Source organism: Ambystoma mexicanum, unplaced genomic scaffold (genome assembly GCF_040938575.1).
Source record: "Ambystoma mexicanum isolate Mex_15411 unplaced genomic scaffold, UKY_AmexF1_1 Mex_scaf49, whole genome shotgun sequence".
Taxonomy (NCBI): domain Eukaryota; kingdom Metazoa; phylum Chordata; class Amphibia; order Caudata; family Ambystomatidae; genus Ambystoma; species Ambystoma mexicanum.
Window position 1 is genome coordinate 319648 of NW_027182465.1, and position 24139 is coordinate 343786.

General features: G+C 49.7%; 1 protein-coding gene across 1 annotated transcript in view; it reads left to right on the forward strand.

Moving 5' to 3' along the window:
* The window catches only part of LOC138560841 (zinc finger protein 585A-like), a 183610-nt gene extending 173307 nt beyond the window's left edge, over nt 1-10303 (forward strand). The window contains exon 8 of the mRNA XM_069642748.1: nt 7441-10303. Coding sequence (XP_069498849.1) covers nt 7441-9512 — 2072 coding nt within the window. The 3' untranslated portion in view covers nt 9513-10303. The remainder of the gene's footprint in view (nt 1-7440) is intronic.
* The last annotated feature ends 13836 nt before the right edge of the window (nt 10304-24139 follow it).

The window sequence follows — 24139 nt, forward strand, 5'->3', positions numbered from 1 at the left end:
ATGTCCCCCACTGTCATCAGCAGTACCTTCCGTAGGATGCCTCCTGCTAGTGGGTCCATGCTGAGGACCTCCACTGGGACCACCAGAGTGGCAGCTCCTTACACCATGAAGCCGCATCCCGCAGGGATGGTGACAGACTGTCCTTTGGAAATGGTGACTTCAGTCATGTCCCCCACTCTCATCAGCAGTACCTTCTGTAGGATGCCTCCTGCTAGTTTGTCCATGCTGGGAACCTCCACCAGGACCACTAGAGTGGCATCTAATTCCACCATGAAGCTGCTTACCGCAGGGGTCGTGACAGACTGTCCTTTGGGAATGGTGGCTTCAGTCATGTCTCCCATTGTCATCATCTGTTCCTTCCATAGGATGCCTCCTGCTAGTGTGTCCATGCTGGGGGCCTCCAACAGGACCACCAGAGTAGCAGCTCCTTCCACCATGAAGCCACTTCCCGCAGGGATGGTGACAGACTGTCCTTTGGGAATGGTGGCTTTAGTCATGTCCCCCACTCTCATCAGCAGTGCCTTCCGTAGGATGCCTCGTACTAGTGTGTCCATACCTGGGGCCTCCACCAGGGCCACCAGAGTGGCAGCTCCTTCCACCATGAAGCCGCTTCCTTCAGGGGTGGTGACAGAATGTCCTTTGGGAATGGTGGCTTCAGTCATGTCCCCCATTGTCATCATCTGTACCTACCGTAGGATGCCTCCTGCTAGTGTGTCCATGCTGGGGGCCTCCACCATGACCACTAGAGTGGTTGCACGTGTCTGCTTTTTCCACCATGAAGCCGCTTCACGCAGGGGTGGTGACAGACTGTCCTTTGGGAATAGTGGCTTTAGTCATGTCCCTCCCTCATCAGCAGTATCTTCTCTAGGATGCCTCCTGCTAATGTGTCCATGCTGGGGACTTCGACCAGGACCACCAGAATGGCAGCGAGTGGCAGCTCCTTTTACCATGAAGCCACTTCCCGCAGGGATGGTGACAGACTGTCCTTTGGGTTGGTCGCTTGAGTCATGTCCCCCACTGTCATCAGCAGTACCTTCCATAGGATGCCTCCTGCTAGTGTGTCCATGCTGGGGGCCTCCACTGGGACCACCAGAGTGGCAGCTCCTTCCATCATGAAGCTGCATCCCGCAGAGATGGTGACAGACTGTCCTTTGGGAATGGTGACTTCAGTCATGTCCCCCACTCTCATCAGCAGTACCTTCTGTAGGATGCCTCCTGCTAGTTTGTCCATGCTGGGAGCCTCCACCAGGACCACTAGAGTGGCATCTAATTCCACCATGAAGCTGCTTACCGCAGGGGTGGTGACAGACTGTCCTTTGGGAATGGTGGCTTTAGTCATGTCCCCCACTCTCATCAGCAGTACCTTCCCTAAGATGCCTCCTGCTAGTGTGTCCATGCTGGGTGCCTCCACCAGGACCACCAGAGTTGCAACCGCTTCCACCATGAAGCCGCTTACCGTAGGGGTGGTGACAGACTGTCCTTTGGGAATGGTGGCTTCAGTCATGTCTCCCATTGTCATCATCTGTTCCTTCCATAGGATGCCTCCTGCTAGTGTGTCCATGCTGGGGGCCTCCAACAGGACCACCAGAGTAGCAGCTCCTTCCACCATGAAACCACTTCCCGCAGGGATGGTGACAGACTGTCCTTTGGGAATGGTGGCTTTAGTCATGTCCCCCACTCTCATCAGCAGTGCCTTCCGTAGGATGCCTCGTACTAGTGTGTCCACACCTGGGGCCTCCACCAGGGCCACCAGAGTGGCAGCTCCTTCCACCATGAAGCCGCTTCCTTCAGGGGTGGTGACAGAATGTCCTTTGGGAATGGTGGCTTCAGTCATGTCCCCCATTGTCATCATCTGTACCTACCGTAGGATGCCTCCTGCTAGTGTGTCCATGCTGGGGGCCTCCACCATGACCACCAGAGTGGTTGCAAGTGTCTGCTTTTTCCACCATGAAGCCGCTTCACGCAGGGGTGGTGACAGACTGTCCTTTGGGAATAGTGGCTTTAGTCATGTCCCTCCCTCATCAGCAGTATCTTCTCTAGGATGCCTCCTGCTAGTGTGTCCATGCTGGGGACTTCGACCAGGACCACCAGAATGGCAGCGAGTGGCAGCTCCTTTTACCATGAAGCCACTTCCCGCAGGGATGGTGACAGACTGTCCTTTGGGTTGGTGGCTTGAGTCATGTCCCCCACTGTCATCAGCAGTACCTTCCATAGGATGCCTCCTGCTAGTGTGTCCATGCTGGGGGCCTCCACTGGGACCACCAGAGTGGCAGCTCCTTCCATCATGAAGCTGCATCCCGCAGGGATGGTGACAGACTGTCCTTTGGGAATGGTGACTTCAGTCATGTCCCCCACTCTCATCAGCAGTACCTTCTGTAGGATGCCTCCTGCTAGTTTGTCCATCCTGGGAGCCTCCACCAGGACCACTAGAGTGGCATCTCCTTCCACCATGAAGCCACTTACCGCAGGGGTGGTGACAGACTGTCCTTTGGGAATGGTGGCTTCAGTCATGTCCCCCATTCTCATCAGCAGTACCTTCCCTAAGATGTCTCCTGCTAGTGTGTCCATGCTGGGTGCCTTCACCAGGACCACCAGAGTTGCAACCGCTTCCACCATGAAGCCGCTTACCGTAGGGGTGGTGACAGACTGTCCTTTGGGAATGGTGGCTTCAGTCATGTCTCCCATTGTCATCATCTGTTCCTTCCATAGGATGCCTCCTGCTAGTGTGTCCATGCTGGGGGCCTCCAACAGGACCACCAGAGTAGCAGCTCCTTCCACCATGAAGCCACTTCCCGCAGGGATGGTGACAGCCTGTCCTTTGGGAATGGTGGCTTTAGTCATGTCCCCCACTCTCATCAGCAGTGCCTTCCGTAGGATGCCTCGTACTAGTGTGTCCACACCTGGGGCCTCCACCAGGGCCACCAGAGTGGCAGCTCCTTCCACCATGAAGCCGCTTCCTTCAGGGGTGGTGACAGAATGTCCTTTGGGAATGGTGGCTTCAGTCATGTCCCCCATTGTCATCATCTGTACCTACCGTAGGATGCCTCCTGCTAGTGCGTCCATGCTGGGGGCCTCCACCATGACCACCAGAGTGGTTGCAAGTGTCTGCTTTTTCCACCATGAAGCCGCTTCACGCAGGGGTGGTGACAGACTGTCCTTTGGGAATAGTGGCTTTAGTCATGTCCCTCCCTCATCAGCAGTATCTTCTCTAGGATGCCTCCTGCTAGTGTGTCCATGCTGGGGACTTCGACCAGGACCACCAGAATGGCAGCGAGTGGCAGCTCCTTTTACCATGAAGCCACTTCCCGCAGGGATGGTGACAGACTGTCCTTTGGGTTGGTGGCTTGAGTCATGTCCCCCACTGTCATCAGCAGTACCTTCCATAGGATGCCTCCTGCTAGTGTGTCCATGCTGGGGGCCTCCACTGGGACCACCAGAGTGGCAGCTCCTTCCATCATGAAGCTGCATCCCGCAGGGATGGTGACAGACTGTCCTTTGGGAATGGTGACTTCAGTCATGTCCCCCACTCTCATCAGCAGTACCTTCTGTAGGATGCCTCCTGCTAGTTTGTCCATGCTGGGAGCCTCCACCAGGACCACTAGAGTGGCATCTCCTTCCACCATGAAGCCACTTACCGCAGGGGTGGTGACAGACTGTCCTTTGGGAATGGTGGCTTCAGTCATGTCCCCCATTCTCATCAGCAGTACCTTCCCTAAGATGTCTCCTGCTAGTGTGTCCATGCTGGGTGCCTTCACCAGCAGAAGCACTCATCCAGTAGATGAGCTGGGGAGGTGTCTAACTTAGCTTTTGATGGCTGTGCCAACACTTTCTTTACACAAGAGGCTGCTGATGAGCAGGTCAGCAGCACCTCACTGCTGGGGCACTTTGCAGTTTAAGAGCAGTTAAGAACTAGAGCAAGCAGTGTGACCTGCCCTCTGATGCACACTACTGCACTGTTTATACCCCACAGGGGCTGATGCAGGGACACCCCAGCACTTGTGATCTCTGAATTAGCACCAGATGAACCAGAGCAAGCAGTGTGACCTGCCCTCTGATGCACACTGCTGCACTGTTTATACCCCACAGGGGCTGATGCAGGGACACCCCAGCACTTGTGATCTCTGAATTAGCACCAGATGAACCAGCGCAAGCAGTGTGACCTGCCCTCTGATGCACACTGCTGCACTGTTTATACCCCACAGGGGGCTGATGCAGGGACACCCCAGCACTTGTGATCTCTGCATTAGCACCAGATGAACCAGAGCGAGCAGTGTGACCTGCCCTCTGATGCACACTGCTGCACTGTTTATACCCCACAGGGGGCCGATGCAAGGACACCCCAGCACTTGTGATCTCTGCATTAGCACCAGGTGAACCAGAGCAAGCAGTGTGACCTGCCCTCTGATGCACACTGCTGCACTGTTTATACCCCACAGGGGGCTGATGCAGGGACACCCCAGCACTTGTGATCTCTGCATTTGCACCAGATGAACCAGAGCAAGCAGTGTGACCTGCCCTCTGATGCACACTGCTGCAATGTTTATACCCCACAGGGGGCTGATGCAAGGACACCCCAGCTCTTGTGATCTCTGCATTAGCACCAGATGAACCAGAGCAAGCAGTGTGACCTGCCCTCTGATGCACACTGCTGCACTGTTTATACCCCACAGGGGCTGATGCAGGGACACCCCAGCACTTGTGATCCCTGCATTAGCACCAGATGAACCAGAGCAAGCAGTGTGACCTGCCCTCTGTTGCACACTGCTGCACTGTTTATACCCCACAGGGGGCTGATGCAGGGACACCCCAGCACTTGTGATCTCTGCATTGGCACCAGATGAACCAGAGCAAGCAGTGTGACCTGCCCTCTGATGCACAGTACCACACAGTACCTCCACAGGGGCTGATGCAAGGACACCCCAGCACTTGTGATCTCTGCATTAGCACCAGATGAACCAGAGCGAGCAGTGTGACCTGCCCTCCGATGCACACTGCTGCACTGTTTATACCCCACAGGATGCTGATGCAGGGACACCCCAGCACTTGTGATCTCTGCATTAGCACCAGATGAACTAGAGCAAGCAGTGTGACCTGCCTCTGTTGCACACTGCTGCACTGTTTATACCATACAGGGGGCTGATGCAGGGACACCCCAACACTTGTGATCTCTGCATTAGCACCAGATGAACCAGAGCAAGCAGTGTGACCTGCCCTCCGATGCACACTGCTGCACTGTTTATACCCCACAGGGGCTGATGCAGGGACACCCTAGCACTTGTGATCTCTGCATTAGCACCTGATGAACCAGAGCAAGCAGTGTGACCTGCCCTTCGATGCACACTACTGCAGTGTTTATACCCCACAGGGGACTGAGCAGGGGCACCCCAGCACTTCTGATCTCTGCAGGAGCACCGGATGAACCAGAGCAAGCAGTGTGACCTGCCCTCTGATGCACACTACTGCACTATTTATACCCCACAGGGGGCTGATGCAGGGACACCCCAGCACTTGTGATCTCTGCATTAGCACCAGATGAACCAGAGCATGCAGTGTGACCTGCCCTCTGATGCACACTACTGCACTGTTTATACCCCACAGGGGGCTGATGCAGGGACACCCCAGCACTTGTAATCTCTGCATTAGCACCGGATGAACTAGAGCAAGCAGTGTGACCTGCCCTCCGATGCACACTACTGCACTGTTTATACCCCACAGGGGGCTGATGCATGGACACCCCAGCACTTGTGTTCTCTGCATTAGCACCAGATGAACTAGAGCAAGCAGTGTGACCTGCCCTCTGATGCACACTACTGCACTGTTTATACCCCACAGGAGGCTGATGCAGGGACACCCCAGCACTTGTGATCTCTGCATTAGCACCAGATGAACCAGAGCAAGCAGTGTGACCTGCCCTCTGATGCACACTACTGCACTGTTTATACCCCACAGGGGGCTGATGCAGGAACACCCCAGCACTTGTGATCTCTGCATTAGCACCAGATGAACCAGAGCAAGCAGTGTGACCTGCCCTCCGATGCACACTGCTGCACTGTTTATACCCCACAGGGGGCTGATGCAGGGACACCCCAACACTTGTGATCTCTGCATTAGCACCAGATGAACCAGAGCGAGCAGTGTGACCTGCCCTCTGATGCACACTGCTGCACTGTTTATACCCCACAGGGGGCTGATGCAGGGACACCCCAGCACCTGTGATCTCTGCATTAGCACCAGATGAACCAGAGCGAGCAGTGTGACCTGCCCTCTGATGCACACTACTGCACTGTTTATACCCCACAGGGGCTGATGCAGGGACACCCCAGCACTTGTGATCTCTGCATTAGCACCAGATGAACCAGAGGAAGCAGTGTGACCTGCCCTCTGATGCACACTACTGCACTGTTTATACCCCACAGGGGCTGATGCAGGGACACCCCAGCACTTGCGATCTCTGCATTAGCACCAGATGAACCAGAGAAACAGTATAACTCTGCATGCAATGATGCACTCCACACTTTCCTCTTGCACCCAAAGGGTGGTGAGTAATAGGCAGGCAGTGCCCCCAATATCTGAAACAACCTGAGGAACACATTGGACGACTGACATTTGGTGCTATCAACATGGTGTATTCAGTCACTTAGCCCCAAACAGAATTTGCCAAACAAGAAAAATACTTCCCCTGCATTCTAGCCAATAGCACCACATGCCTTGACCTCCTCTTTAGGGGTACCCCTCACCCTATAAGTCAGCAAGGTAGTTGCTCGCCCCGGCATCTGTATTCACCTTGCGTGACCCAGGTTCAAATCCCATTGGTGCTGACTCAGCATTTAACCCTTCCCGGTTTCTTTCCATGGGGTACCTTAACATTGGGAAATAGCATCTGTTATTACAGCGTTTGGAACCCGGAATGAAGCGCTATATATAATGTGATAGCAATGTTAGCTATTATATTTCACCTACTGTAAGATTTGGCTAACAGTCTGAAAGCCCCCCTCCCCCTTCTTAACTCTTGCACTCACAGGCCATTATTTCTCGTTTACAGGTGCGCAGCAGTGATAACTGCAACAGCCCTTGCAGAAGAAGTACAGCACTACGAGTCGCCAGAGGGAGAGTGATCAGACATCACGCTAAGCTCGATGCATCGGAGCACCCATTCTGCACTGCATCTTTGCTCTGAACCTGCATCCCTGCTCACATCAGATGAGCTGTACTGAGAACAGACTAATACAAGTGTGCTGAGTTCAAGAAGGCATCACCCAAAGCTCACACTTGTACAGATATCACAGCATCCTGCTGGCAAAATGGCACAGTGTACTGGGCATGAGAAAAGCTTCAGTCATGGCTCCCATCTGTCCAGGAAGCAGATGTTGCAGATGGGGAAGAAACCACACCAGGGTAGTGAGCTTGAAAAAAGCTTCACTCTAAACTCTCATCTGTTAGCACACCAGGGAATCCATACCGGGAGGAAACAGTACCAGTGCACGGAGTGCAATACAAGCTTCAGGCATTGCTCTTCCCTTTCCAGGCATCAGAGGTTACATACAGGAGAGAAACCATACCAGTGCACAGAGTGCAATAAAAGCTTCACTCGGAGCTCTCATCTGTTATCACATCAGAGGATCCATACTGGAGCAAAGCCATACCAGTGCACAGAGTGTGGGAAAAGCTTCACTCTGAGTTCTAATCTGTTATCACATCAGAGGATTCATACTGGGGGCAAAACATACCAGTGCACGGAGTGCAATAAAACCTTCAGGCATTGCTCTTCTCTTTCCAGGCATCAGAGGCTGCATACAGGAGAGAAACCATACAAGTGCACAGAGTGTGAGAAAAGCTTCACTCTGAGTTCTAATCTGTTATCACATCAGAGGCTGCATACAGGAGAGAAACCGTACCAGTGCACGGAGTGTGATAAGAGCTTCAATCGAAGCTCTCAACTATTATCACATCAGAGGATCCATACTGGAGAGAAACCATATCAGTGCACGGTGTGCCAAAAAAGCTTCAATCAGAGCTCTCATCTGTCCAGTCATCAGATGTTGCATACTGGGGTGAAACCATACCAGTGCACGGAGTGCAAGAAAAGCTTCAGGCATAGCTGTCATCTGTCCAGGCATCAGATGTTGCATACAGGAGTGAAACCATACCAGTGCACAGAGTGCAAGAAAAGCTTCAGGCATAGCTGTAATCTGTCCAGGCACCAGAGGCTGCATACAGGAGAGAAAATGTACCAGTGCACAGAGTGCAAGGAAAGCTTTGGGCATTGCTTTTCTCTTTCTATTCATCAGATGTTGCATACAGGAGAGAAACCGTACCAGTGCACAGAGTGCAAGAAGAGCTTCAATCAGAGCTCTCATCTGTCCAGGCATCAGATGCTGCATACAGGAGAGAAACCGTACCAGTGCACAGAGTGTGAGAAAAGCTTCACTCTGAGTTCTAATTTGTTATCACATCAGAGGATCCATATTGGAGTGAAGCCATACCAGTGCACGGAGTGCGAGAAGAGCTTCCATCGGAGCTCTCAGCTGTTATCACATCAGAGGATCCATACAGGAGTGAAGCCATATCAGTGCACGGAGTGCGAGAAGAGCTTCAATCAGAGCTCTCATCTGTCCAGGCATCAGATGTTGCATACCGGAGAGAAACCATACCAGTGCACGGAGTGCAAGAAAAGCTTCAGGCTTCGCTGTCATCTGTCCAGGCATCAGATGTTGCATACAGGAGAGAAACCATACCAGTGCACAGAGTGTAAGAAAAGCTTCAGGCATAGCTGTAATCTGGCCAGGCACCAGAGGCTGCATACAGGAGAGAAACCATACCAGTGCACGGAGTGCAAGAAAAGCTTCATGCATAACTTTTCTCTTTCCATCCATCAGAGGCTGCATACAGGCGAGAAACCGTACCAGTGCACGGCATGCAAGAAGAGCTTCAATCAGAGCTCTCATCTGTTATCACATCAGAAGATACATACTAGAGGGAAGCCATACCAGTGCACGGAGTGCATGAAAAGCTTCAGTCATAGCTCTTCTCTTTCCAGGCATCAGATGTTGCATACAGTAGAGAAACCATACCAGTGCATAGAGTGTGAGAAAAGCTTCAATCAGAGCTCTCATCTGTACAGGCATCAGTTGTGGCATAAACGAGAGAAGCCATGCCAGTGCACAGAGTCTGAGGAAAGATTCATACAGAGGGGGGAGTTTGTTATCATATCAGAGGATACAAACTGGGAAGAAACCATACCAGTGGACAGACCAGAGTGTTTGAAAATCTTCCCTCAGAGCTCTCGTCTGTTATCACATGAGATGCTGCATACTGGGGGGACGGGACCATACCAGTGCACAGAGTGCGAGGAAAGCTTCACTCAGAGCTGTCATCTGGCATCACATCAGAGGATCCATACTGGAGTGAAGCCACACCAGTGCACGGAGTGCGAGAAGAGCTTCCATCAGAGCTCACATCTGTACAGACATCAGATGTTGCATACAGAAGAGAAACCATGCCAGTGTACGTAGTGTGGGAAAAGCTTCAGTACTAGTTCTCTCTCCAGTCGTCAGATGCAGCAAACTGGGGAGGAACTGTAATCGTGCACAAAATGCATGCAAAGATTTACTCTGGGCTCTGACATGCTCAGACCTCAAATGGTCTATGATGGCGGGAAACTGAACCAGTGCACAAGATAACCTTTGCTCAGAAGTCTGCTTTGTGCACTGTCAGATGATCCATTGAAATGAGAAACTCTGAGCTATGAGGTGGGATATGGGCCATCATCAGAAGATCCATTCAGGGGTGATCAATACCTGACTTGTTAAAGACAGAGGTCACATGTGGCTCATGGGGAAAGCATTGAGGATAACATGTACAGATAGCCTGAAAGATTGTAATACAATAGAAACCTGTACTGGGTGAGCAGCACGCCCCTGACATGGATCTTGGTTTCTGCAGTGTATGTGTTAAACCATATATTTATGTGTACAGGTAAAGCATTCATATATTGCTTCATCGTGTCATGAAAAACCTTTGCTCATGTCATTGAATTGAGTTGCAAATTACAGCTGATAGCCCAGCCTCATTCTGCATAGAAATGTCAATGTTAAGTGTGTAATACCTTTCTCCAGTACAGAAAGGTCAACTTTAAAAATCTCATCATTATTTGTTGTTTGTTTAAAGGGTTTAGGATAACATAAAGTCCCACATCTCGATGTCATGCCTGTATAATTGTAAATCCTCTAAGAAGCAACATTAATTATCCTATTCTAAAAGTACTTATTATCTTTAAGAGATAAAGAGAGTGTCATGCCACTTACCAGTGGTCCCGTGTGTTGACTGGGGGCTCGCAGGGTCCCACCCTGGTGCTTGTATCTGTGATGGTGGGTTTTCCACAACAGTCCCAACAGAGAACCAGCGTTTCATTCCTAGCCTGCCTCCTCCGTCTGCCAGTGTACCTGTGGAGCCCTTTTTTGGTTGTGCCCACATGTAAAATGCCCGACAATAAGATCCTGCAGCATTTACAGTTATTGCATTGCCGAAAGACCAGACAAGCCTGTTGGGCCTTCTTCTTTTTCCCAATTTGACCTCAAAGTGATTTACATCCCTTGTAAATGGAATCAGAAAGCTGATGCCCTGTCACATTCTTTGGAGTCTGTACTAGTGATACAAGAGAACGAAGCGTTTCTCCCCAAAACTCTTCATGTGTCAGGTACAACCATACCTGCAGACCTTCCTACAAGAAACAGCAACAGACCCATGGAAGCCTGATCTTCTACAAATGTCTGATGTTACCGAAAGGAATGGATTGCTGTTCTTTCGGGGTCGGCTTTACATACCGACTACGGCTCTTCGTTCTCTGGTATAACACAGTTTCTATGATGCCAAGATGAGTGGACACTGTGGGGTGAAGGCCACACAAGAATTAATAGCCCAAAAGTTTTGCGGGCCAGGATAGGCAGGCAAGTACACGCCTATGTGAGTACTTGTCCGGTTTATCACCAGAATAAGACCAGCCGAAACGTCCATTTTGATTACTATAACCCAACGAAATTCCACTGTTTCCCTGGCACACTTTTGCCTTGAATTACATCATTGAACTTCCTGCATCCAACGGCCACACTATCATGGTGGTGGTAGACTGCTTTACAAAGACCACACACTTCATACCCCTGGTGTCTGTTCCTACTGCAACCCAGACAGCACAGGTGTTTTTACACAAAGTCTATTGTCTGCATGCACAAGAAGATACTGTCTGGCCGTAGCTCTCAGTTTCTTTCCAACTTCTGGATTCAATTGTGCAAACAACTAGGTATGCAGTGGGCATTAAGCTCTGGCTATCATCCCCAAACCAACGGGTAGACTGAGCGCACCAACCAGACCCTGGAGCAGTATCTGCAATGCTATGCAAACACCACCCAAGACAATTGGTACTTGTAATGGATATGGCAGAAGTCGCATCCAATGATGCCATACATTCAACCACCGGCCTGAGTCCCTTTTACTGCTCCACCGGGCAACATCCGAAACTACATCCTCTACGGGCAGTAATGCCCAGTCCCAATGGGGCTGCGGACATTGTGGTGGCTCGGATTCAGGAGAAACATCTAAAGGCCATGGTGGCCTTGGCAGATGCATAGAATCACATGAGTGTACAGGAAGACAGGAGATGTACACCAGAGCCCTTGTTTCAGGTGGGAGACCAGGTTTGGCTTTCCTTTAAGAATTTGCCAGTCAGGAATCTCCACACTAAGCTGGCTCCCAGATTTTTTGGTCCATTTAAGATCATCAAACGAGTGTCCTCAGTTGCTTTCCGCCTACTATTACCCACGGTCTGGCGGGTGCATCCGTTCTTTCATCCATATGATATGATAAGGAATTTACAACGTGCCTATACACAAGTGTTTCGAGGCGCAAAACACTTTTAAATCACTCTCAAAGGATATCCATGGCCGTTCCTGCAGTGTGTCCTGGAATTTGAGGTACACGAGAACTGTGACTCGCAAATCCGGCATGGAGTGCTTCAATTTCTGGTTGATTGGAAGGGCTATCCTGCCAGAGATCGCTCTTGGGAGCCTTGTTCCAATGTCCATGCACCATGCCTGTTCCACAAGTTGTTCTGCAGGTACCCCGAGGAAGCCCAGGGCTCCGTGTCTTCCTTGGAGGGGGCATATTATCATGCCACTTACCTGCCATCCCGTGTGGCGACTAGGGGCTCGCAAGGTCCCATCCTGGTGCATGTTTCCACAATGGGTTTTTTCTGCAACGGTGCCCTGCAGTGTTCCGCTTATTGGGGCGCTGCCATCATCTCGCACTGCGCATGCGCTGACAACCGTGGTCATCGATCCGCGCATGCGCAGTACTGAGGGTTATACGGTTGCGTCCGGCTGCCCTTCAAGTCTTGCTTTTGCACTGCAGCACTATTTCAGGAACTGAGCCGGTTGACTCTGCGTGTATCGAAGCTTTTCCCGGTTTTGTCCGTTTGCCACACTTTTACGCTCCTTGTGTTCCTTGTTTTGCCTAGCCCTTCTTGGATCCTGCCTTTTGCCTTGCCCTGTGTTAGGCAGAAACCTGTGCAGTTCCCTCTGGGACCACTGCAAAAGATTTAAGACTACAGGTGTTGGCAATAAACCCACTTGGTAGCAGTCCGCACCGCACAGATTCACTGTGGTAGCTGTGGCTGAGCAGTCAGACTTCCCTCAAGAAGAGTTAGGCAGTATACAGAGGATACATAAATAGGTACAGAGTTACAATAGCACAAGCAAACACTGACCAGAGCTAGGTGTCAAAGTATAAACTTATTTATTAAAGATACACTCATAAACTACACTAGCACATTAGAAAAGATAAGAGAGTCAAACACAGTTACTATTACTCATATGTACATCCCTAATCGTTTGTTGGACAATTCTAAGTTAACACCACTTATTTCCAACCAGAGGTGAGCGCTTAACATTAGATGGTACTCCAACAAGTATTACCAAAAGGGAGGGAAAAGGCAGAAATAAAGAGAGCCGTCAGGTAAAACACTTTTCACATAAGGTTGGCAAAGACAGTCAATAGTGGAACAAGGGGAATTAGTTCGGGGCCCGCGTGAGAGGGAGCCAGGCAAAAATGTGCCCAAGATCACACAATGTCACAAGTCTTTGCAGGTGAGTAGAAAATGGTTTTACTAGGGTTCTGAAAAGTTTAGTTAGGGTGTCCCAGACCTACCCAGGTTCGAGAGCCGAGGACTAAATCTACCCCGTACAATCGGTTGCAAGGGAGGCCGGGCGGATCACAGTACCTTTAAAAGTGGAAAGATTCCTCCAGCGGTGGTAGTCGTTCCTGGTAGTGGGTGTAAGTCGCGGCGTCGTCCCGAGGAAGAGGTGGTCTCGACGGGGAGGGAGGCTGCAGGTCGTTGCACTACCAGGGATGAGGCCAGCCGTGGAGTTTTCCGGTCACAAAGGATTTTTACCCCTCTTTCGCGGTTGAGGTAAAAAGTGGTATCCCGGTTGCCGGGGTGCTTGGCACAGGCAAGGCGGCCACGAGATGCTTCGGGACGGCGAAAAGAAGGCAGCAACTGGTTGTCCCCACCAGTTAAGGGAAGAAGACTCTCCGGCGGGAGATCTCCTCTGTCGTCGGGAAAAGTGGTGAGACGATTCCGCAGGGCTTCACCGGTGGTGTTGTCTTGGCAGGTCGGCTCGGCTTCTCCCTCTTCGGCTTCTTAGGTCCTGTGGCGACTTCTGAAGAACCAGTCCCAAAAACCCTGCTTTTATGCAGCAAACCCCCATTCATACAGCCTAGCTGTCACTCAAACATGCTAAGTGGTGAACGGGGTGGCTCACCACTTGGGCCAATCACACTAGAGTGCGACCTGAGTTGGCAAGGCAACTCGGTCCAGGGTGCCTAAACCCCCTCCCACACCCCCTGTGGTACCCAGACAGAATGGCACCACTTTGGAGGGCTTCTGTGCAGAAGCCCGCCAAAAGTGGAACAAAGGCTCGACTCGGGTTCAGGGTTACTGAAGTGAACCTAGACGCCATTTTGGCGGCGAGTTCCGGCAAAAAATCCCAACCGGTGAATTTATATTAAATAAATAAACCGGCGGTATCTTTAACATTGCACCAAAAAGTGGTGCATCAAAAACCAATGGGAAATCCCATTGGGAAATATTCCGGTGGAATATTTCCGTGGTATCCACTGCCACCAGCCAGAACTCGGCGAGGGGGGACGGGACAGTACCCCCTCGACAACAGACCCAGGGGCAATCTAATTGCCCCTACCAGTACTTCCACAGTAAGATGGTTTGTACTGGTTAAGTTCCTAAGTTAAGACTAGTAAAGTCAATGGTAACTTTACAGACCCAGGGAGACAGTAGTCAGTCCCAGGGTGTGGAGTCTATGTTTGGGGGTCTCTAAGACACCCCTGTGCTACTGCACTGAGGGTGCTGTGTAACACACATTTCAAAAACCAATGATGGCCTATGGGGAAAATTACCCCCCCAGCCCATAAGCACATAGCAAGTCACAGAGAACACTCTCAAGTCATGTCCAAGAGTGAGGATAAAAGAGTCTCACTCTTGGCAGGAGAAAAAAATAAACCCCACGAAATCCAGCAAAGCTGCTGGGGGACTCACTAGGTTAGGAAATTCAGCCTAAACAAAGAATTCTTCCTAACACCCTGCTTGTCTCCTGCCTCTTCCCTTTCCTTCATGCTCCCTCTTGATTCCTGGCCAGCCTTCTTCCCTCTTTCCCCTTTGCTCTAACTGCCTGCCTCAATCCTCTTATTCTGCCTGTTCCAAGTTTGTCCTGGGGATCCCTCTTGCCTGCCAGGACAATCTTTTGTCTGGTTATCTATCTGCCTGGTGTACCCATGTAGCCTTGTTACGCTCACCTGATAGCCACGGGGGCGCCACACAACACCAGATGAGAGGCTGTGCACTATCATGGACCCCTTCTGCTTGTTTGTATGTTGGCTGGTGGACAGATCCTATGACAGGAGAATGGAGGTTAGTGACCGGGTCTATGATGGAGACCCCCACCTCCCACTGATCAAACCCCTTCCCTTGGAGGTTCTGCCTCACCTTGGTTTATTGTATGTTGAGCTCTCCATCCTACCTCTCTGTGCAGGGGTGCGTGGCAGCTGGGGGCTTTCAGTGGGCCTAGTTACGTCACTGGTCCGGTGCCCCTTGTGTAGGGTCCAGTCCGGCTGTGACAGCGACTCTGTTTATCTACGTATAGAGTTCAGGTACGTATTTTAATTCTGTTCCTTCTCCTGTCCTTTTGATGTTGCTTAAAGTCTCTTTCTGTCTTCCACAGGTGTATTGATTGCGGAGCTGCTGCGCCGGATGAATAATGCTGAAGTAAGTGGTTTAGCATGAAGCGCCACGCGGCTCAATGTGACTTAGTTGCTAACCTGCCTTTCCTTCTTTCTCACCTTTTTCAGGATGCAGTGCGCTGACGATCCGGAGTGAAGTAAACCAACGACCGGTTATTCAGGTGAGTGAATTTTGGTGTTTTTAGCTTGTCACCTTTGCAGGAAGCGTTGCGCGATGTAGAACCAGTTGCTTGCCGAGTGCGGGTTATTAATCTGCTGTCCTTTTATCTTGCAGGTTGCGGAGCACTCCAGAGATGGGGAAGCCATCGAGCGTTCATGGAGATGCGGATGAACGTAGGAACTGCTACTCACAGGTAAGCTCCCTTTGGTAATGCTGTTCTTGTTCTTGCAGGCTGCGAAGCACTCCAGAGATGGCGAGATCGCCGAGCGCTGATGGAAGTGCGGATGGAAGTATCACTGGTAAGCTTCCTTTAATGCTGCTCTTGTTCTTGCAGGTTCTCGATCGTATCAAGGTTGATTACTCCAGATGTAAGCCACCGGAAGAAGCTGATGAGCTAGAACTGGACACGGTGAGCGTTACGCTGCACGAGTTCAGAATAATGTGAAGCGTGAATCCTAGTTCAGGCGTGGCTTATAGAGCCAGCCCAACCTGAAGATCGACCACACCCAAAACACTAGACTGCCAAGTTCAGTTCTTGGGGCTGAGTTGAAATAAGGGCCGCCATGTTGGATTAAGGTCCCAAGTGGAGCTTGCTTCCTTCTGAGTAAGGGGCCTGGCGCCAGGACTGACTCCATGTCCTCTGCTGGTGGGTCTTTACGTCCCTTTGAGTCTTTTGGGGGGGTGTAGCCTCACTGCTGTCAGGGGGCTGTTGCCTCTGAGGTGGTCCGGGGTAGAGATTGTGACAGCACTCCCCATAAGACCCCTCTCAAGGCATTCCTTCGGGCCAGCCCAGGTTTGGTTGGATGATATTGATGGAAACATTTAGGCAAGCGTGGTGCATGAAGGTGCTCGCTCGGCTCCCATGTCCTGTCTTGAGGGCCATACCCATTCCATTCCACTAAGTAATATAACTTGGACCTGGTGATTTTTGAGTCTAGGTTGTCCTTAACTTCGAATTCAGGCTCACCATGAACCAGTATCGGATTTGGTGGTGTCTTAACCTGGGTTCCAGGTTGAACTGGCTTTAGAAGTGAGACATGGAACACTGGATTAATCTGCATGTTCGGTGGTAAGGCTAGTTTTACCGCCACAGGGTTTATGATAGCCTTGATGGTATAAGGTCCTAGGTGTTACACTACGGCCTGCATTTAGGGGGGCTCCCGGGTTTGTGTCTTCACATAATAAGGTCAAACCCAGGTTTTGCAGGCGTCGCATTACACTTCACCGCGGCATAAGGAATGTCACGGCTCCATTCCTGAACCGCTGGCGGTTTTCCTGGAGGAAAAAACTTTTGCGGACTACAACTCCCATGATTCCTAGACACCAGGTGTAGTCCTGTGTCGGCAGACACCTGAGCCTTGTTTTCGCCGGGTCACTCCTCCTTTCTGATATAGTGAATGGCAGCTCACTGAACGCTGCTTCTGTTTGTAGTTGCTACCGGCGCTATTCTGACCTCTGTGTCAAACTTCCTTTTTCAAAGTAACTTTTGTGTACCAAACCCTGCTTTTCATACGGACTGCCTTTAGATTCGATTCTGTTCAACTTTGCTTCGTGTTTACCAAATCCTGCCTTTCAAGTACGGACTGCTTTTGTATTTGATTCTGTTCAACTTTGCTCCGTGTGTAGCAGACCCTGCTCATTGTACGGACTGCCTTTGGATTTTCTGATTTTCAACTCATTGGTTCCTGTGTTCCAAACCCTGCACCACGACCCTGAACTGTTCTTGGATTACAAGCATCAACCCCTCGAGCTGATTGTCTCCAGCGATCCTTTGCCCTGTTTATTCCTCTCCATTACCTGGACTTCCTACCTTTCAGTGCACATTGGGACGCTCTGCTGAAGTGCACCATCCCGTCCCTAATGTGCTCCTCGTGTCGCCCGGGCAAAAGCTACCCTACTAACATTCGCTTTTTTTTATTTTATACTTTCGTTGTTTCCCTCTTGGATTTTCGTCATTCCTATGCTCCAACAGTGGTAAGAGAAAGACATCATCTTACTTATCTCCAGTTCTTTAAAGGGTTCATTATCTGATTCTGATCTCTGTTCCTAGGGGGGTGGCTGTGATCCAGTTCCTGTTTTTTCAGTATAGGATAGTAGGGAGAGACTTAAAGGTAATTGTAGTAGATTATTAATAATTAGGAAAGTGCTCTAAATCCTTGGTGACTCAGCACTATTACTTTCTTTACAGCTGGGTCCGTGGCGGTGCAGTTCTCCCCGCTCTTTTATGTGATCAGTTTCTCTGTTAGTAAATACAGTACTACAGAGGGTCATATCGCAGAAAAGGTCTTTATTTTCCTCGCAGAGAGGAGGGTTGGTTGGAGGCCCCAACCAGGCTCCTTCAAGCAAGTCCCTGAGAAATCCAGGCATCCTGTCTTTTGGCACTCTCCGTCCGGTGAGTAACACTAGGTACCTGGGATGGAACGTTTGAGATTCTCTGATTGGTACGTGCCGAGATGCTAACCAGACTTCATCTCCAATTCGGTAGACTGGGGCTCTTTGTCGATGTTGGTCAGAGAACTTTTTCTGTCTTTCTTTGGCTTGAATGAGGTGTTCTGCCGCCCTTTTGAAAGTCTGGGTAATAGTTGTATGTAGGGTCTGTACCGCTGGCATTTCCAAGGTTGTGGGGATGTCCAACTACAAAGTATGTGGATGTCTTCCATACATGGTATAAAATGGACTTTGCCCAGTGCTGGAGTGTAATGAATTTTTATAGGCATATTCGGCTATCCAGAACACATCTTTCCAACCTCCTTCCATTTGATGTAACATGCACCATAGATATTGTCTCTAAAGTCTGATTCGTCCGTTCCATTTGACCATCAGTTTGTGGATGGTGACTGGTGGATAGACGGATATCAATTTGGGCCATTGCACAGATCTTCCTCCAGAAATTAGACACAAACTGGCTGCCTCGTTCTGAAATCAGGACGGAGGGGAATCTGTGTAGTCACACGATTTGTTCCAAAAATATCTTTGCCAGACTGGATGCATTTGGTAGACCCTTAAGCAGTATAAAATGGGCCATCTTTGAAAAGTGGTCAACTACCACTAAAATAGTGTTGAATCCCTGGCAGGGGGGTAGGTCGGTGATAAAATCGAGGGAGAGTGTATGCCAAGGCGCAGGTGGAATTTCCAAGGGCTGAAGGAGACCCGCAGGTCTTTGCTTTAGGGATTTATTCTGTGCACAGATGCCACATGATAGGATAAACTGTATAATGTCCTTGCGCCAGTTTGGCCACCAATAATGTCTTTTTACTTTGGCTAAAGTTTTAGCAATCCCTGGGTGTCCCTCCATCAGGGAATCATGGTAACCTGGGACGACTCGTTCTTGAAGTACCTTTGTTGGTAGATACAAACGTTCCCTGAAATACGGGAGCTGATCCTTGATTGTGCGATGTTCGTTTTGAGTGACCCACTCCTGTAATGCCTCGGTGCTCATTAGGAGCCGAATTTCCTTTTGAAGTTCGTCCAAGGATACTGTGGCGGTGAGACCTAGCAACTTGTCATCTGGTATGATGGCTACGGGATCTGGGGTCGTGTATGCGTTTTCATCGACTCCCATGCGGGATAAGGCGTCTGCCTTTCCGTTCCGAACTCCTGGTCGAAAGGTGATTATGTAATCGTATTCTGCGAAGAATAAAGCCCACCTGAGTTGAAGAGATGATTGAGCATTTGCCGTCTTGAGGTATTGAAGGTTCCGGTGGTTGGTAATTATAGTGATGGTATGTCTGGCACCCAAAAGGTAATGTCGTCAAGCCTTAAAGGATGCCTTGATCGCTAGGAGTTCTTTGTCTGTTATTGCGTAATTAAGTTCAGGTGCGGAGAACTTACGCGACCAAAAAGCCACGGAATGTAATTGGCCGGTCCCGGGATCCCTCTGGGAGAGAAACGCCCCATTGCCATGCTGAAGGCGTCGGTTTCCACTATATACGGGAGGTCCTGCCGGGGGTGTCGCAACAATGGGGCTGAGGTAAACCTCCTCTTAAGTTCCAGAAAGGCTTTTTCTGCCTCTTCCGTCCATTGGAAACGCTTGGTATTTTTTCGTAATAAGGAAGTAAAGTGATCGGATGTACAATCTGCGAGAAACCCAGAATGAATCGGCGGTAAAAGTTTGCAAAACCAAGCATACTTTGGACACCTTTAATCGAAGACGGAGACGGCCAATTAAGAATGCCGTCTACCTTGTGCATATCCATTCGGACGCCTCTGGGAGTGAGGACGAAACCAAAGAACTCGACTTCAGTGGCATGGAAGGAGCATTTCTCAAGTTTTGTGTATAGCTGGTGGTGTCAGAGTTTTGCAAGGACGGAGCGAACGTGCCTAACATGATCCTGTTTGGACGAGGAATACACTAAGATATCATCAATGTGAACTAGGGCACATACGTGAATCAACTCCCACAGTACATCGTTCATGAAGTATTGGAATGCGGGGGGAGCGTTGCAAAGCCCAAAGGGCATCACCTGATATTCGTACCGTCCATACTTGATATGAAAGGTAGTTTTCCATTTGTCTCCTTTCTTTAAACGCACGAGATGGTATGCCCCCAGGAGGTCCAATTTGGTGTATATTTGGGCATCTTTTACTTGGTCCAGAAGTTCTGGGATTAGGGGTAAGAGGAAGCGGTTTTTTACTGTTACTTGATTAAGTGCGCAGTAATCGATGCACGTTCTCAGGTCCCCCTCCTTTTTGGGTACAAAGAATAGCGGTGAGGCTGCTGGGAATTTGGACGGGCGGATGAATCCCTTGGCCAGATATTGGTCCAGGTATGACTTCAGATGGAGATTTTCTAGCTCTGTGAGTGCATAAATGCAACTACATGGGATTTGTGCACCGGGTATTAGGTCGATCTGACAGTCATATGGCCTGTGAGGGGGTAGAGTGTTGGCCTGTTCCTTTTGGAACACATTTTGGAAGTCTTGGTATTCTCGTGGCAGCGTACTCATTACGCCTAGAACCGCTGCCTCTTTACCTTGAGCTGGCGTGGAAGGGTCGGACATTGGCGTTTCTAATTCGTAGCAGGCATGGACACAGTCTTGGGAGAAGGTCAGTTTCTTTGCACGCCAATCGATGCTAGGATTGTGAGCCACTAACCACTGCATCCCCAAAATCACCTGAAACTGAGGGGCCTTGATAAGGTCAAATGCTATGGTTTCCCTATGTCCATCTTGGCACAGATGGATCAATTCTGCTGTGCGCTGAGTGACAGGACCCAAAGCTATCTCCGTACCATCAACGGTGGTAACCTTATCAGTTGTCGTTTTTTTATTTTTTTTATTTGTGTATATTCAAAAGAATTTTACTAAAAAAACCGAAGCAGTAAATTGCGCGATAACTAGCCAGGGTGGGACCCTGTGGCTGTTGTCATTTTCATCGTGTGTTCCAATATTTTCACGGTTGCCAGGAGCCAGGTTATTCTGTCTCCGCTGATCAGTCTATTCCACCAGGTGTCGTCGTCCCACCCTCGATCCTCCACAATTAGAAGATTCAAGTAAGCCCCTCTCAGGTTCTGGTTTTTCGGGCATGACAGAAGCAAATGTCTGATGGATTCGGTTTTATTTTCACATAAGCGACAAGCGCTCGTATCAGATAAACCTCTGATCTTGCGAATTTCGTTTGTGGCCACCAAGTTCATCCTTATCCTTAGAAGGGCATTCTGAGCCTCCCTATTGGGGAATTTTTGAAGGTACTTCATTGGCTCGTTGAGCTTACGGAATGTTGGAGGCAAGTGCTGGAGAAGTTTGTTGTTTGAAGCAGACTCCTGGGTTTGAATCCAGTCAAGCTCTTTCAATTTTTTGAACACTCTAGTTGGATGTGAGGTAAGGTCGGATTCCGAGCAGACGACTGAGTTGAGTAAAGCCAAGTTTGCTTCTTTCCATACTGCCAGCATTTGCACCTTGCCAGAGTTTAACTCCTTATTTAGGAGACCGAAAATATCATCACTCCCATCCATGATGCATTTTCGGTACAGTCTCAGGTAACTAATGTCAACTGTTGTCTTTAGAGACACTAGGCTCAGTTTTCTCCGGATAGCAGCTATGGACTTTGATTTTGGAAGGGACAGGACCCCTTTCCAAAACACACTTTCCAGTTTCTGCCAGATTTTACTTGGAATCAGAGGCATGGCTTCGGCTCCGTAAGTGATGGAGGGGATGACTTTCTTTCTGTAGAATTCGATCGCGGGGATACAAGAAAATTTACCGAATTTTGTGTCAATCGCCTTTCCTTGAGATGTCAACTTCTTTATTCTAAGTTGAAGGTTTGCCTGCGTTGAACTTTCTTGTTTGGTGCTGTCTATCAGGACTCCAAGGTATTTGTATACTGTGACTTTCTCGATCACGTAGTCTTCCAGATACCATTTGAAGTTGTCTGCGTTTTTTTTCTGGCCGGACTCCAGGGACAAGATTTTGGTTTTTTCTTTGTTTATTTTTAAGTTGTTCTCAGACAAGTAACGCAGGAGGTTTGATAATTGCCTCTGGAGGCCAATCTGTGTCTGGTCGAGTAGGATGAGGTTGTCAGCATACAATAGGTGGCTTATTTTTGCTGTGGACAGGGAAGGCGGAAAAGTCCTTGACGGATCTTCTGAGATGCCATAATCACCAATATAGGCCAGAAACAGTGCTGGAGCTAGGGGGCAGCCTTGTTTCACCCCTCAACCCGTCTTGATTTCAGATGACAAGTTGCCCATTTGTGACAATCGGACCCTGAGGGTGGTTTCTGAGTGGAGAGCCTTGATTGGTTGCAGAATCTCCTGAGGGCACCCCCAGCTTTCAAGTTTGTACCAGAGGCGCTGCATGTCGACCAAGTCAAAGGCTTGGGAGAGATCGACAAAGGCCACAAAGATCCTTGGTTTGCCCTCCAAGACCTTGCTTTTCAGTACACTGATGGTAAGTATGTTAGCCGCTGTTCCCACATTTCTTTTAAAGCCCGTTTGAAACCTGTCATTACAAGGGGCTGACTTTGACCAGGCATCAAATCTTTTTAAAAGAAGGCTCCTGCAGACTTTCCCAATGCAGTCCAAAAGGTCTATAGGGCGGTAATTTAGTAGATCGGTGATGTCACCTTTCTTGTAAATTGGGACGATAAACGTCCTCGTCCATGATGGAGGGAGCGATTTCTGGGCGGCACACTGCGCGAAGATAGCCCGGATAAGTGGTGCCCATTCGTCTGTGTTTTTTTTCAAGTCTAAGTTTGAAATTCCATCCGGGCCTGTCGCTCTGGAGTTCTTCAGGTTTTTAATATGATCTCTGATTTCCGCCAGGTCGTCCAATTACAAACAGTTTCCGTTTTTCGATTTTGAATCAGGCAGGCTTGTGGAGAGTGGAGCTTGAAAGAGGGACGAGAAGTGACTGAACCATTTTGCTTCCGCCGTGGCGTTGATGGTCGTGTTGTTTAGAGAAGGTGCTAAAGTTTTTAGCTGAGACCAGAAATCTTTTGCTTTATTTCCGCAGAGTGTTTTTAGCATGGATTCAGCGTCCTGCTGGTACAAGTTGTGGCGGTGGTTTTTTACCCAGTTTGTGTAGGCCTTTGTTTCTGACTTTAGTTGGTCTTGATTTTGTGGGAGGGACCCAAGCCGCCGTTTCAGTCTGCGTAGTTCACGCCTCTTTGCAACCAGTGTTGCATCAAAGGAATGTCTCGGAACAGTAAGTGATGGGGCCGACGTTTTTGATTTGGCCCTATATTGTAGAAGAAGAGGTACGTAGTCCAAAGAATCTTTTCCGCCAGAACGTAGCCCCAAAGCATATTTTGCAGACAAATCTGAGACTGATTTCGTTGTCAGGTTCAAGCGATTGCCTCGTGAATTTGAGGCAACCCCTACCACATACGGTGCCGGTGGATTAAAATGGGATTGCAGAGACATGGTGAGCTGGTTATGGTCGCTCACTTTAGTTTTGCGAACCTCAAAGTCTTTTACCTTCGAAAGAAGGTAGCGCGAGGCAAAAAAGTAGTCAATAGTGGCGTGGTGAACACCTTGCTCCCAAGTGGGTGAACGGTCAGCGTTGGGGAAAAATTAGTACAAATTTTCTATTTTTCTTGATGCCATCAGTGTTGACCACAGGCTCCCTCTTTTTGCGGCAGGATTCGAAGAAGAAGATTTGCCCAACTTTGTGCGGTGGTCCGAGCAGTGGGCGTTTAGGTCACCGCAAATGATGATCGAAGGGACCTGATTGGAAGCTTGGATTTCATCTACTAGATTTTCCATTGTCGCTAAGTATAACTGTTGGTTTATGGCTGCTGGGTTCCAGTAGGTGTTGATAATTGCGGTTTGAGAGGGCCCGCAATTTGGTTGATCCGCCCAGTCAAATAGTACTGCCAGGATTGAAAGGTTGGAAAGGAGGGTGGCCTTGATCTTCAGACCCCTCCCCTGCCGGTAGGCGATGAGAAGACCCGATGTCGGGCGGCCCATTAATCCTTTATTTGCTGGTGCCAAAATGACGTCGCAGCCGTCCATAGCAGGCGATTTCTGGAGCCATGTCTCTTGTAGGCAAATGATATCAAAAGCAGCCAGGTTTGCGTCGCTCGGCATTGTTAGGTACAAATGACCACGGGTGTTCCAAGAGCAGAGACGGAGGGGGGGTGGAGTTGGGTCGGCAGTCGAAGTGACCGAAAGCCCTCTTGGCCGACCTGCGCATTGCTATTTTTTCTTGAGTGTGAGAGCCTTTGGGAGCCAGGCCC